The sequence below is a fragment of the Pocillopora verrucosa genome, chromosome 6 (assembly GCF_036669915.1).
Source record: "Pocillopora verrucosa isolate sample1 chromosome 6, ASM3666991v2, whole genome shotgun sequence".
In the NCBI taxonomy this organism is placed as follows: domain Eukaryota; kingdom Metazoa; phylum Cnidaria; class Anthozoa; order Scleractinia; family Pocilloporidae; genus Pocillopora; species Pocillopora verrucosa.
Window position 1 is genome coordinate 18834042 of NC_089317.1, and position 15827 is coordinate 18849868.

The 15827-nt window shown below is 38.8% G+C and overlaps 2 protein-coding genes and 1 pseudogene across 3 annotated transcripts in view; 1 reads left to right on the forward strand and 2 right to left on the reverse strand.

The window, feature by feature from the left end:
* The window catches only part of LOC131797597 (A disintegrin and metalloproteinase with thrombospondin motifs 6), a 29524-nt gene extending 26795 nt beyond the window's left edge, over window positions 1–2729 (reverse strand). Inside the window, exon 1 of the mRNA XM_066167878.1 lies at window positions 2578–2729. The gene's annotated coding sequence lies outside the window, so the exon portion shown is untranslated. The remainder of the gene's footprint in view (window positions 1–2577) is intronic.
* Window positions 2730–3038: 309 nt separating this feature from the next.
* Window positions 3039–11049, reverse strand: LOC131777573 (uncharacterized). Of its 2 annotated transcripts, none has more exons than XM_066167884.1 (8): window positions 10573–11049; window positions 8914–9121; window positions 7470–7780; window positions 7032–7160; window positions 6606–6877; window positions 4991–6145; window positions 4499–4766; window positions 3039–4200 (listed from the first exon to the last, which is right to left on the reverse strand). In XM_066167884.1, the coding sequence occupies exons 1-8, from the start codon at window positions 10717–10719 to the stop codon at window positions 3817–3819; spliced, it is 2874 nt and encodes a 957-aa protein (XP_066023981.1). In that variant the 5' UTR covers window positions 10720–11049; the 3' UTR covers window positions 3039–3816. The 2 variants fall into 2 exon arrangements, with proteins under 2 accessions (XP_066023981.1, XP_066023982.1); XM_066167885.1 differs by having other exon boundaries at window positions 8914–9102; window positions 10573–10667.
* A 3013-nt stretch (window positions 11050–14062) lies between these two features.
* On the forward strand, window positions 14063–15434 carry LOC131797560 (uncharacterized; annotated as a pseudogene).
* Window positions 15435–15827: the final 393 nt, after the last annotated feature.

The window sequence follows — 15827 nt, forward strand, 5'->3', positions numbered from 1 at the left end:
TAGTTGATCTTCTCAAATTAATCGCAACCAAATTCAGTTATCGCAGAAAAAGAAAAAAGCCGAAAAAATGTATCCAGCGGGATTGAATCACTACTTTCAAATGAACTACGATGCCGTACTTTTCATTGGAGCGAGGCTATTTTTTTTTCTATTTTCTTTGCTTCCATCAAATGGCTTCTAAGCTAAACTAGATTCTGTAAGGCACCGGTATGGCTCAATAACAATTGAAACGTGACTTTCTACAAAATTCTTTCCCTGCGATGACCTTTCTTCCTGTGAAGTTGTTAAGAACAATTCGTTTCTTCTGTCCGCTTGTTAACGCATGTTTTATTTCATATATCTCTTCACCTGATTGTGCTATACATTAACGAAGTTAAATCGCAAACATTCTGTTGCACTGAGTATTAGAATTTACTACACAGCAATAGTTTTGTGAACTAAAAGCTCATCAATTGCATGAAAATATGATAAGAACTTCACATCCCACATTCACATGTCCGTAAAAAAGCACATGCGGTTGGTAACGCTCAGAGAAAACAACAAACATCGTTATATTGGTGACAAATAAATAGTACTTTTTGGTAAATGTCGCGTGTTATTAAATTTAATGAATTAAATGTTTTAGCAGCAGACGATTACTTCAGCGTAAATTAAAGGAACTCAACTATATGTTTTATTTTTAAAAGTACACTCGGCCGGACACGGATACGGAGTTTGTTTGGGTAGCCTGTGGTTATGTTTGGTAATGTAACTGAAACAGTTGAAGTCCACATTGAAGGCATGACTTGAACCCATACTTCTTCAAGTCAATATACACGGGCGCTGAACCGTTCATCTTCTGCTGCTGATCCTTTTTTAAGCGCAAATGAGGGGAAAGCTTGTCATGTTCAAACGCAACGATAAGGACGACGGGAAGGGTTCCTGCTTATCTCTCCCGCGCTCCTCCTTATATAAAGATGAGATGACTGGCGCCGGCATGGCTTGGGACGAGTCAGACCCAGGCGGCCTAACCTATATAAGCTAATATGGGTCAAATTGAAGATGACGTTTTCACATTGATAACAAGGTTTTTTTTAATCATTATTGTTGTCATGCAATTGAAAGGTTTCTGTTGAGATATGATGAAATGAAATGCTTTTTGGTCGTGCAAACCTTCGCTTAAAGTGCCTATGACACGAATTTTTTTTGCGTAGATATTTAGCTTATCATATGTACATGTACAAACTAGAAAAGAAAGAAAAGTTTCAGAAATCTTAAAACTCGGTTTTTTCAGGCCCTAAAGTATTCTTATTTTATCTCAAAAGTGTCTCGTAGACCAATAACGAATTAGCGGGTGATGATGTAGAAAACTCTGAAAACTCTCAATCGACTTTTGTATCAGTCAGCGTTGAAATGCTCTTGAAATAATGTCCGACAGCGATGTATACCTACCTTCAGCAAGCTCTACCGAGAGTTGTGACACATCGTACTCAAAAACTAGCGAAGAAATGGAAGTTGTGAGTACGGTTCAGCCCTACGAGGGAGAACCGCATGCATCAAACGAAGATTTCGACCAAGACTGACCATGACGGTTTCTCGCCTGCGGTGTTTAGGTCAAGATTAGAAAAAAAATTCCCGTTACTGAATGTTTAGTTTGCTGCGGTGTGGGAACGGTGTGGGAACAGACCCCTTGATCAGCATTCTTTTTAGCTGAATTCATTGGTTATCTTCCCTTGATTTGACCAGTGGTATGCGTTCGTAACAGGCATCTTCGAAGCCGCTACGGAGCATAAGGCCGACGACATTGAAGAGTAAATCTCCACGATGTCGACGATCAAAACGCGTCCATTTTGTCCATACAGCTAAATCCTTTGGAAAGTAGTGTATAGCAATACCCGTTATATGTGCATTACCCTTGTAGCTAACATCATTTGGCGTTCCGGCCTCGTAATACTTTCGTTCTTTCTTCTGGATTTCTCCTTTCTCCACCATAGTCAGCGGTGTGTCTTCACAGTTTTGTACGTCACAGCTATGTAACATGATCGTTTTGGCCGCGCGCTAAATGGGGACGCTTTTTGGCTGCCAAATCGTACTTTCAATACACAAAAAAATGGCGGAGAACTCGCTAGGCGCTAAGGTCGATCATTTCTAATTTTAAATACAGCTATTAACCAGAAAAAACAAAAGAAAATCTTGAGTCATAGGCACTTTAACACTGAGAGCTTTCAGTACGAAGCGATTTTAAAAACGCTTATTCGTGAAAAACACAGAATGTTAGTCTGGTCCGTAACGCCTCGGATGGATGGTCAGTTGCTATGCATTTTGTAAGAATTTTAAAAGATTACTGTCGCAACACTTAGTGCAATTTTCTGTCTCCTCCCAAAATTTGGTTATGAAATCTCAAAATAAAAGCGATACCCATGTCCTTAGAGATGAGACAACACCGTATTTGAACCGAAAAGGCATAATTGTGGCAGGGGTAACTTTAACTTCTGAATGATTTTGAATTAAACTTGCCGAACGTCCTCTACATGCAAATAAGCGCATGAACATAACATCCGACAATATGAAATTTGAGACCTTTTAAACATCCCTTACCTTGGCTATGGAAAACGTCTCCAAATTCTCAAGTGACTCACATCACAAACAGCAATCCACTTCTCTTGTAACCGCTTATCTTCATGAAGCATTGACGATTGGAGGACAACCATCGACCTCTCTCGTGCATTCAAGAAAAAAATGTTGTCCTTACATACTGCCTCCAGATATGTTTTGCGATTTGGTCACTTATTTGCTTCATATCCGCTTTTCGGAAGTACCTTTGTTTTGAAAACCTGGCAAGAAATGTCTTAGATGTCATTTTTCGACCAATGAGCTGCTCTAATATTGTTTCGACGATTTTCATTGTCAATGATCCACTCCAAAATTAATATTGAAAGTAATATTCGAGATGCTTTAAGGTTTTTTTACAGATTCCTTCTTGGCCGAAATTTTTCTCAGCATTAAGTTTTGTCCAGTCTTGATTTCATTGCAACAGACTGCAAGCTGAAAATCGCCTTTAATCGTTCAAAAACGAACAATTTTTAAAAGAATATTGTTAGGTGTTGGAGATATTGATTAGGCCTTTATTTTAAAGAGTTCATCATAAATGTTTCAGTTTACCAATATACAGACCTAACATTTTCGTATGCAAATGTGCACGTCTCAGTTTTGAAACTATGCTCCTAAGGTCTCTAAGCGGTTTTCTACTCACACAATTTGAACCTTTGAATACTTACACTGTCTCTAGATTTCAAAGTGCTGAAATAACTCTTTCTCTCGAGTTCCTTACGTAAACAAACCTGTAGTAATAATGTAATCAATACTGTGATCCAGAGATAAACATCACCGATAGCTGTGCATGTTGAGAACGATACACTAGACGTTTATATTGGTGAGAAAAGTTAGAGTGCTGAGGTGAAAAGAAATTGTTTCTTTTTTTACGTTTTTTTCTGAGTGTGAGACTATGATACAAACCGTGCGATAACAAAAAAAAACCCTGCTCTTGCCTTTTTCGATGCAAAAATGATATATCATAAGGAAGGTCTTCAAACACAGATTTACCTTCATCCAGAAAACACTTTCTTCAGCTTTTATGGAAAATAATTTTCTGTTGCCTATACATATGGTTTCTTGCCTGGCAACAGTCTACCACGTACTGTATTCTATCATGATGTATGTTTCCTTGTATTTCACTCTTTGCTATTAACCACAGTAATCAGAACGAATTTGTTATCAGTAATTCTACCTTTAAATATGAAATACGATCAAGATGGCTGCCCTAATATTAACCAGTGTTCATAGAGGTGGTGCGTAAACTTCCTGGGAGAGCACAGTCAACAGCTTGCGACACTCTGCCGCATCTGGTCGATTGTGGGGTTTTCCATCCCAGCAACGCTGCATTAGATCTTGCCAGCCAGTTGGAGGCTTGATCGCGTGTTGTACATATGAAGGTCTTGCACACTCTTGGTCCGACATATGTTCCGCTTTTTCAAGGAGGGCTCTCTTACCATACCACATCTCCCAAAGCATTATACCAAAGCTGTATATGTCAGCCTTAAGCTTGTTATCGTACTCTTCGCAAAAGATCACTTCGGAGTCAAGATAGGCATCGGTTTCCATTGTCTTAGTCTCTTCAGAAAGGCGAAAACCAGAGACCTTAACGACGTTTCTTTCTGAAAGCTATGAAAAGAGGTGAATAATGAGCAAAGTTGTTATAAACATAAAAATATTTTCGGGCCTTTTAGGAGCTACAAGGTCTGTTCTGCAAAATTGACTGGAAGCACTCGCAGTTCGTCACTCGACACCGCGAACTGTTGATTAAACAGTACTTAAGCGGAATTTAACATCAATTACATTTAATTTGTAAGTCTTAATTATTTGACTAACGTATTAGATAATTCATGATGAACTGACCCTCACAAGAAGACTCAAATCGAAGCAACTGTAGGAATTAAATTCAGACTTATTTGAAACTCACCAAAATTTTCTCCAGCTTAAGTCTGCGGTGAACAATGCCCTGGTTGTGTATGAACTCTATGGCAGCAGCTATGTCCTTTGCCCAGCACAGTACATTTTTCTTAGCGGAGGTTTTTTCAGAAAATCCAGGAATATTTTCAGGATTCTGAAAAATATGATTCATCAAGTTTTCCTCGCAAGATTCAAAAACATGGATCACCCGCAATCGATCGTCTTCCTTCAGCAATGCTGTTCCATAGAACTTGACAATAAAGGGAGAGCCAAGCTTCCTACAAAAGATATAATTGCATTGACCTTTATTCAAAATCGATAGGATCTCAAAGCACCCGAATATTTCGGCGTTTTTCAACTGCTATGTTATCATACCGATCTAACTAAAGTATCTAATTTTCTATAGTTGTAAAATCCCATTAAATTATTTTTTAGACAGCCCTCTTTTACGTATTAACTGCAGCTATATCAGAATTTTCATTCGATACTCAGAGTAACTAACCTCAGTGTTTCTGTCTTAGAAAGGAAGCCAATCGCGGTGGATTCGTTTAGTTCTTTACTCCATAATTTCACAGCCACCTGTGTTGGTTCGCTCTGTCCAGGTAACCTGAATGTTCCTCGATAAACTGAAGCGAATTCTCCATTTCCAAGAAGTGAAGTTGCATCGTCTCGATCCCACTCCAAGTCATTACGACTTATTTCCATGCTCTGTAATTCTTTAATGGAAAAGAGGGCCATCTTTTCCTTTTCTCTCACACTCATCTCTCCCAAAGGGCCATATAATTCTTTTATTTCCTTCTTAGAGCGAATCTCATCTCTGAGCTGCTGGCATAGTATTTTGTCAGCGACTATGAGCTCGCGCAAACAAGATGATACTTTCGTAAGGTAAACCTTAACATCTTTGAGCTCCTTCTCCACGAACAACGAAAGCTGTTGCTCTTGAGCCACACTGCGAAGGTATTCACGGGAGGCTTGCACGATAAAGCTCTGTTTGTCTTTTTCGTATTTTCTCGAACGTTTCCAATTTGTTACTTTCCCTTTAAATCTCCTAATACCCATGAATGGGACGCTGCCAACTAGAACTGCCAGGCCGACTGGAACCCAAATTGGACTTGTCAGCCCGATCATAACTTTTTGGGCCGCGCTGAAGTCATTTGAAGACTGGCAAGTATGTGATCCACTAGCACCAGCATCCGTGATGACGGAGTTTTTTAGGTATCGGAGAGGTAGTAGACTCTTAGTTTTATCAAATCGCTGGTGGGACAATTGGACCAGAGATCTGCAAGTGTAGGATAGAATTTGGTTTTTTTCTTCCCACGCGGTAATCGTGGTCTGAAGTCGCTTCATAAATGCATCTTGGATAAGATGTTCGGTCACCTCCCAACTTTCTCCAGCGTGTGGAATATCATCAAGCGTCCACGAGGTAAATTGTTCCATAACTTCGCAAGACTGGAGGTCTTTGGACAGTACCCTAACGGCGTTGTCTGCCAGTTTTCTGAAATACTCTTGCAACTCGTATTCAATTGAGCACAGGCGCATCTCAACGTCACGAAGGCGTTCAAAATGTGAAGAGACGATTTTACGATCGGTGGAAGGGCAATGATCCATGACCATTTTCATGTGGTAGGCCATACGTGAAATGGCTAAGTCAAGCCACCTGATCATGAGAGATGAAAGTATACAGACTACAAGTTCATTTTTAACCAAAATGTTTATTGAACTTATTCTTTATCATTCCATGTGGGCGAAACTTCAAGATATAAACAAGTCTGATAACAAACTAAGAAGAAATTCATTGCTAAATTCATGGCGATTTTGAGCGTATCTAGGCGTTAAGGAATTCGGCTTTTACCCAAAGTTTCCCCATAAAGCACTTTGTAGTAGCCACCTAGAGAAGTAAACCCCACAATTTTCTATGCCTTTGCGTATGTGTAAATTATAATTTTCACTGTGCACATGAGTGAACCTCATTAAATCAAAACAAGTGGGCAACATAACTTGGTCTTTTTAATAAGATAGGAATGCATTTAAAATAGTGCATCACTTAAGGTGTAAATTGGGGCCACAATAATCCCACGTAGCTTTTTAAGATCCTCCATAGTCATAACAGAACGTACCTCCACTGCATTTGCAGCGTTTCTTTACTGCTTTGCAAGGCGGTGGATTTAACAGCATCCATCAGCGACGCAAACTCCGCGACGGCTGTGTCATCGTTTGTGGCGTAAGGCGATGAAATGAAAATGGTTTGGGAATCTGGGTCTAATTCAGGCCAATATTCTCTGAGTTGAGATAATTGGTCCCAATTGTTACATAGGAAAAGAGGAAAAATTGAGGAGGTTTCCAGTTGGTCAAGACATAATCTTCTGCATTGTTTGATTGTTTCTTGCATCTAAGGACAAACGTGCACATGGAGTTGAAAATTCCTTCGCGGTAACTATAATAATTCTTATAATAATAATCATAATAATGATAATAAAACATATTTATAATCCCTGCTATGGAACAGTTCGGGTGCGTGAACTCCACTTGTCCATACAGCTTACCCTTAGTTGCTGTGCTGAACTGTCAATAACGCAGAGAACTGCGAAAGCCTCAGAAAGGTACGCCTTTACTTTCTCCTCCACGATGCGTGATTTTTCAAATCCTGGACTGTCAACTACAACGATTCTTTCCTAGACATAACGATGAGAAGTAAGTGAATCTTAAAATAGGTTAAATTACTCTTTTTTAATGAGTATTTTTTGTAATTGTTGTTGTTGAAACATTTATAGACGTTTTTCTGATCAAGAAATTAAGCTACATCAATGCTCCTAAAGGGTTAGATTGCGAACGAAAACGAAATATGTTAGGTGTCAAAGCTAATCCGTTCATGAACATTATGTTGCAAGACCTAATTTGCCAAGAATATTGCTAGATGGAAGCTTTTAGCAACCCTCACCTCACAATTTACAATTCATGCCCTTGGCTTGCTAATCACCAACCTTAAGTAAGTTGTTTGGCCAAAAGATCTCAATCTTATCAAAAACTGAACCTTGGAGATCTTCATTTTGGAAAAATGAGGAGATTTTTTGAGGACAGCTTTGCTGAGAGTTCACAGCCATCTCGCTAAGTTGGATAGTCTTTGAGAAAAGGCCTGTTTTAGGATCTGCGTCTTTATAGTGCACTACCAGCCCAGGGGTTTTTCCATATCTTAGTTCGCAGATAATGGAAGAAGTGGTAAGAAAGGAGTCAGGGAGGAGTTGTTCCCCAAGAATCAGACTCAGCAACGTGCTTTTTTTCGAATCTCTTTCACCTGTCGAGAAAAGCACTGGGTTAAAAAAAATGCAATTCGTTGTTTTTGAATTTCCAGATCAATGTCTATGATGAGTCTTGGTAAAGTTTAACTTGTCAATTTCTCATTAACATGCAAAACAGGTTCTTATCAAAGATATACGTCGTTTTTACGACCATGAAGAATCTAGACGTTAAAGGGAAACTGCCTCGAGCCCTGTTCGTCTAAAGACAATAGAAGCGTTCTTATGACAAAATAGTAAAAAAATTACTTTACTATGGCGAAAAGTCTGGAAACATGGCAGCCACTTTGACTTATCTCCCGCACATAAAAGGGATGATACACATGATGAAAAATGTTCGTCGTGAGTTTTTATTAGTTTAAGAAATCACAGTATACACATTTCTGAAAGAGAAGATGTTTTGGGATCAAGATGAGTTAATTCAATTGAAACAAGAAAACAAGAATAACCAAAACAACAACAATAATATGCAGCGTTTCTGTCTGTCGAGTTTATAGCGTCGGCGTCGTAGCCCTACGACATAAATCGTTTATCACTCGGGAAAAGCAAATTTCTCAAAAACTCATGACAAGGTATGACCACATGCGAAGGATTTGACTTCCCAGTGGAATCAGTCTGAAAGTTGCTCTCTTGGCCAGGTGAGTTGAGCAAACCTCTTACAACGAATGAGGAGACGAGTATGGAAAAAGCTGCGTGACGTCTGTCAACATGCGCTAGTGCACGGCCCCTGTTTCTTATGTGTATATATAAAAATTAAGTTTCACACGACTTACTGCACGATGAGTTACACTTCGTAGTGAGCCGAGGAAATTCATTCCACAGATTAAACGCGATTAACTTCAAAATATTGGCCATGACGGATACGAAGGGATAGTTAAAACGGAGAATATATTGCAATTAAAAATGAATTCTGGCAGATATTAACATGAAACTGTGCAACACCTGTTGTGGCCGTAAAGTAGCTTGCGTCCCGTCTCTTGCTACTCCTTTGCAAGTTAATGGCGTAGTCCTGTGGCGGACAATCTACCTGAGAGCGAATGGAGCAGCTGGCGGGAAACTCAAGTTACGACACGCGCACATGCTTCAACCTCTACTTAATTATGAGCTTTCTGAATTTTTTTCACCAACCAACCTGAAACAAGCACGACGTATTCCACTCTCTCTAATCTCTGTTTGTGGTAGGCCAATTGGTTCTTGAGATTTTTGACTCCCAACTCCAGAAGAGCGTAGTCCTTGTCACTCATCCTATTTAGACATGCCTCTGTGCTCACGCATGATTCTAGCAAGAGCGTTTGTCTTCTCTCGACTTCTTCCCTTGCCTCTGTCAACGTTGAAAAGGCCTGATAAGTGGAGCATGGATAGATTACATCGCTTTGCAAAAAAATATCAACACGACAATATAACTTACTAGACTTGCCAAACTATTTATCTATGTCGGTCACTCAATACTATACAGGATTTACTTCAATGAGATGATTTCTTTGGAATCAGCCCATTTCGGCGTGTTGACTGATCAAGCTGGCGTAGGCTCGGGTACTCTTCCTTGTATACACATTTAATTGTATAGTCGAACCTGTATTTAGCAGTCGCCCATGGAGAATGGCGGGGTAACCGTTGAATACAGGCTGACCAGAAAATGACTTGCGAGATGTTCGTGCGTAATATTTTTATTAACAGTCCAAAGAAGAGAGATAATTCTAATGTTACAGCATTTAAGGGGAATTTACAACCGCTTAATACAGGGTCACCACTTAATACTGTACGGCTTAATGACCTTAATAAAATTTTGACTTTATTGACATACTCGAGTTTAGATTTGAGTTCGACTTCGACTTGGAATTAATTATTCAAGTTGAACTACAATTTACGACGTAAACATACGCATAAAAATGCACTTAGAACTGAAATTTTAAAACAAAGTAGATTCTGCTTTACAACAGAAAAGGACAACACAAAGGAAACTGTCATCTTTATCAAGCAAGATCACCCATCAGCACTTGAATGTTAGAGGATATCGATGGGCCATTGGTTTTTAATAGAATATCAACCTCCACCCATCGAAACATTGAAATTCTTCCCATCAAAGAAGCGGAAACTATCAGAGGAATTTATTTGAAAGAGTAGGGCTGTAATTTCCAATATACAGCGATAACTAGCGCGGATGAGAGTCGTGATAAATTTGTCAACAGCCTATGATCATAGCTCTAAATTGGAGTATGAGCCCAGGTCCGACTGAAACTCGTTGAAGAAGTTCTTCTTTACAAATTTGACGAAGGATGACAAACAAAATGCAAGCTTAACATACTAAACATTTTCGCTTTCTTCGACACGAGCTCTGAATACAATTTAGGTTATGTCCATTGAACCGTGCTAGTCTGATTATCAGGTTTCACCCTCCTAGGTGATTTCGTTTTGTGATATACGCATGAAATAACGAAATGATAAATGTTGAACAGGGAGCTCTAGCAGTGTAATTAAGAAGCTTTAAATCTGGAGTAAATGTTTGGTTTGACAATCAGTTCACAACCAATAAAGTTATTGGTGGTCATTGATTTCCCTTTGGTTCGCTGTTACGCACAGTGTCTGTGAATAAACCAATTTTTAACCTAGACATATAGAATGCCGGCCACAAGACAGCTGGTCGATAATTTCGGACGATAACTTCATCATTTCTCATTACCATAGGCCCGGTATTTAAGGCTATCAGTTCTTGATAATTCAGTGACAGTATGGCAATGTCAGTGCAACCTGAGTTTGAATCAACACGCAGCCATAGATGTTTCATTCTTACCTTCTCTGATATTGTGAGTGCCCTTTTGGCCCTCTGTTTCATCTGGTCTAACGTCTGCAGCCCTCTTGACGATAAACCTCGAGACTTCATTAACTCGGACATGAGCTCAATATCGTCGATTTCATCAATGTCTATCGACGCACTCATGCTGCGTACGCTCTTTAAGATGTCTCGAACAATGAACAGTTCCAAGAAGAGAGAGAAGAAAGTAACTATACACCTCTTAGGTAACGTTCTGTTGAGCTGTTAATCACATACGGGGTTTTATATTTACGCCACTGCAGCTTTACCTTGGACTTACATTGTTACGGTTGAGTAAAAGCGGTTGTTATCGTTGAACCCTCTAGACTGTTCTCTGATGAGAAACAAATCCTTTTCTAACAAATCAGGCCGCAGTATTGATATGGATAGACTAACTGATTTCCAATCAGTGATTCCTATCGCGAGTATTACTTTTCCTCAGCTCTCAAAACTGTGTTATTTCTTTTCAAGATGAGTCTGTCAGCAACAGCTGTGGACGAGATTTACGACATCGCAGTAATGGTTCAAACAATAGCGTGTTTAGGAGTTTCGCATGAAGGCTTAAAAACATTGGACAACATGAAAAGGGCATTGAAACAGAAAATCAAAATATGTTGACGAAAAAATCCAGTTGGAATGTAAGAGAGGTAAGGGCAATAAGCAATGCGAGGGTAACTGCCATCTACGTGTCACGAATCAAGTAATAAACCTTAGACAAAATTATAGCAAACATCAACACCAGATTTAGTCTTCTTGTTACGTGACAACTGTTTCTATAGAGCATTAAAATCACGGGGCAGACACGCACTAGCTGGTATCGATCGATTATGTAAAGTTGTTGCTCGTGGAAAGAAAGTTTGCTTTAAACACAATTTCTTATGAACTGAGCTGTTGATGAAATGAAGCTGCCGCTCGATTCAGGAATGTTACTCCAAGTTTAAAGTTTAAAACACTTTATAGAGTTTCCCACTGATTGCCTCTTGTTGCTCATATCTTTTTAGTTTGTGTATTTTAGAACATAAACGCAGCGAAGTTGGAAAGTTAAAACTTCCGTTACTACTTCTGAAGAAATCACTGCTTTGACGCACAACTCCTCAACGTGCGCTAGATGATCATCTGGCGCACGTTAGTTAAAACTTTGAATTAACCGATTAACAAATGGATATAATTTTATTAAGGTGACAAAGGAGGTTTGCTGATATGTCGTGACGCAACGTGACGCCACAACTAACTAATCAGCGGTTTTACATGGTGCATTTGGTTCAAGTCAACGATTTTGCTTTAATTGATGATAATTCGGGACAACGAAGAGGTATTTTTATTCTGAATGGTTAAGAAGAATGCAATTCTTAGGTTGCGCAATACAGAGCAAGAAGAGGCAATTAGTGCAAAAGAATATAAAACACTTATAAGTTGGCTTTGAACGCTGTCAGCATGCAAACGACTTTAAAAGCGTTTTTAAAATTGTTGTTTGATTGATCGCGATTGTTTTGACGAAACGCACGACGAAATCTATAGGCGCGCCCTTTGCAGCTGAATAATTATGAAAAGTTCTCTCAAATTTTCCTCATGCACATAATTATCAAGTAATCACACGACCTTTCGCGCAATTTGAAATAAAAAAGCACCCCTACATCTTTGTAAAGAGTGCAACTCACACTTACCCTATGGGCTCATGCAGTAGTATTTTTTTATCATATAAACCACGGTATTATATAAAGATTTCCAGCCCTGAGAAAAGCCGTAACAACACACGTGAAAAATTCGATACTTTTTCAAATGTGTTTGATATCGCCAATCAGCTGCTGACACGTCGCTCCCCTTTCGCGCCACTCGGTCAGGTTGATGAACGACAAAGCCTTCGCCACTCTCAATTCATGTTTGCTTGTCGGATCTTTCTCGTATATGGCTGTTAATTAATGAAAAATCCGTCTAGCTTACATACAGTGACATTCAAACTTTCCTAGAAGGGAAAGAAAACCAAATTGTGAAAAAGTTACGTATTCAGTGGCTTTCGTAATGACATTTCTCGCGGCTAAGAACGAAAATCGACAAATAGAAGATTTGTCATGGGCCGACTTTAGCTATGTGGCTGAAAGATTTCTATAGGCAACGAAAAAGTTAATAATTGACAATTTTGAATATTGAAAATTACGCCCACTGCTGTTTTGTAGTGATTCAGCGCTTTTTTTTTCATATTGAGCTTTATCGCCAACGCTCTTTACGATTTTTGTTCGGGGATTATCGATCCTTTTATTTTCATTCGTTGAAAAAGTCGAATTCTCTCGTCAGTTAAATGCTATTGTGTTTATATGATAAACGAAATAATACATGTTTGCTTCTAGATATGGAATTTCGCTTATTGTGTTCAACTCGACATCTCACTAGTTGGCTGCGCTCACTTGTGAGCTATCGAGCTGGACACTCGAAGAGAAATTCCATAAATCTACGCGCACCATGTATTATTTTCTATTTCTCTTTTTTTTTTTCTCGCGGTTATCGGTCTGTTTTAGATCAGAGTTGAGAGGTATCATAAAACCCTTGATGACCGGCCCAACGGGAAATAATGAGTTTTGCTACCCCAAAACTCGCTGTTTCCCTCGGAGACAGTCATTAATTGCCTACTGATTTCCATGTATAAGGCGTTCGTGGTGTTGAAAGAGGCCAAGGAAGAGTACAAACAAAAACGAGTAACCTTACAAAAATTCTTTAAGAACACGGAGACTTGTTTATACACCAAGATGAACGACAAACTTCGTACCCTCTTAGAGCAAAACATTGGACACCTTGACGACAAAATTTATTCTCACAAACAGAGTCTGGAGAGGAAAGAATACGTTGTTCTCGTTGTAGGTTGGTAATCAAGAGTAAAAATTTTTTCGTCCACAACGATTCTTTATGTTCCCAAAGTTTGTGAGTCAGGAAGCTGACTTAAATTTATGATTAAACGAGAAACGACATTTCCTCTCGTTTTGTAACGTGATAAGTACAACTGGGATGTTGGGAGAAAACGAGAGAACCTTTCAGTTCCGCGAGCCGTTGAATCGAGTGATTTGTAACTTATGGGGCTTCTATGGACAACCAAAGTGGGTTTAAAATGTGATCCACTACTTTTATGACATAAGCCTTTACACTTGTTATAATTTTTTTGTTTTGTTTTCTCTTTTATTGAAACATTCATTCAAAAAAGTAATTTTTTGGACCGAAGGCTTTACTTTAGTCGATAGTTTACATGTTTTGGAAGAAGAGTTGAAACAATGAAACAATGTAAAAAAATAACAATAAAAGGAAATCATAGCGTGACAACAATTAACTAATGAAACAAAGCGTGATACTGTTACACAGACACTGGGCTAAAGGTAATTCATGAATCTAAAATTTTTTTAGGAAGCTGAATCATCCATTTATCGTTAAGTTCTATGGTGCTGCACTGATTAGAGAAGAAGATTTTTTGAGAGTAACTCTCGTGATGGAATTCTGCAAGGAAAACTTGATGGGACGCATTTTCTAGAATCAGGACAATATACCTAGTCTGTCCTTGACACCTGGTGCCGCGAGAAGTCTAATTCGATGGGCAAGAAAAATCGCCCATGCTCTCGAGTTCATTCATATTCAGGGAATTGCTCACAGAGTTTCAATTTGGAAAACATCATGGTAACTTGTACGGAAATGACACACGGATGAACATGGGAAGGTTTCCGAAGAAAGGTCTGGACTGGTATGGTGATATTAAATATTCGTTGTTAAATTGAATGAATAAATGGTAAAGGATACATTTGCAGGCTCTAAACAAGTATAAAATGATATAAAATCTTTATCTCAGTCTGAGTCAGCAGTGACTTGTTTCTCTAAACAAGCAGTCTTAAAACATTGTGGTTTCAAGTATTTTTTCACACTTCATTCATTCATTTTCATTTGTTACTTTACAGTTTGTGTTAGCCTGTCTCAGAATCTGTTTGAACGCACTTAAAACTATTGACTAGTTCTCAGCAGGAACACTCATATGATTCGCATTACTTGACAAACTATACTACATAATTTGTCCTGAATTATGATCGTTTTGCACTCCATTGCATCTGTCTGTATTTGTAATTTTCTAAAGCCACTCAAATTTTCTGATGCAAGGCCTCCCTTTTTTATTTGCCTTGAACACCAAGGGGAAATCTTAGGTTTTTGATTTTGCGATCTTAAGTGAGAGAGGGGGAGGGGATGAATCGTCACTTTAAAAGTCACTGCTTAAATCTATGCATGTACATGCGCAGGAAAGGCCACCTTTTTTCCAAAATAGTCCAAATTTTATTATATTTCAGAGTGGTATGTAACAAAAACAGCTCAAACACTCATTAGCTCTGCGCTTACATTTATAATGCATTTGAGCGAGAACCGCCTAAAGGAATTTTCTACTTCTGTCTTTTGTTATAGGCGTTATCTAACAGCTGTCACATGAAGTCAATGTCAGGTTCACTAATGTCAGTGTTTCTAGAGAAGCCAAGATGACCACAGGAACAATGAAGGAAACTTTTTACATTGCCCCAGAAGTGATTAGATCAGGGTTTTACGATAGCAAGGCCGATATCTACAGCTTTGTCATAATGCCCTGGGAGATGTGGTTTGGAGAGAGAGCCTTTACAGGTGTAGAGGGAGACGTGAGAGCGGTTTATGGTTAGTATGCTGAACGTAACAGACCAACACAAGACGACCAAGAAAGGAAGAAACCCCCGCCTGAATGGAAAGGTCTAATGCGGGGCTGCTTGGTTGAAGAAGCAGACAAACGATCAGATACCACAGCATGTCATCAGAGGTTGACCATGCTCTACCGGGACACATCTCCACCCATTTGAACTCTAATAATTTCAAGAAAATCTCTGAAGGTATAGAGCTAAAACCTAGTTTATTGTGACGTTTTGTACATAGTGTCAAGATTATGAAGTTAGTATCACGTATGTATGATGATTTACATGGTTATCAAATCATTTATCATCATATGCCTACCTTCACCCTTTGTCAAATCATACTGAGGGGGTCGAAGTTGAGGAGCAATAGAGTAGAAGTGGTAGAGGTATACAAAATTTAAAAGTGACTCTTTAAGACTCTTTAATTTAAAAGTGACTCTTTAAGACATGGAGATTGGTTTATTGGTGAGTTTTGTGAAATCGAGATTCTCAAAGCGCTTGCAGGACAAACAAAGATCAACATACGGCTTTATTGAAATACTAATACAGCAATAATAATAA

What these genes read in the sequence shown, in the direction of transcription:
- LOC131777573 (XM_066167884.1), bottom strand. Translation starts at nt 10,719, where the DNA reads ATGAGTGCGTCGATAGACATTGATGAAATCGACGATATTGAGCTCATG. An exon ending in GTTCAGCACAGCAACTAAGG is followed by an intron (nt 6,878 to 7,031) that starts GTAAGCTGTATG and finishes GTTTGTCCTTAG; the next exon opens with ATGCAAGAAACAATCAAACA. An exon ending in TCTAAGACAGAAACACTGAG is followed by an intron (nt 4,767 to 4,990) that starts GTTAGTTACTCT and finishes TATCTTTTGTAG; the next exon opens with GAAGCTTGGCTCTCCCTTTA.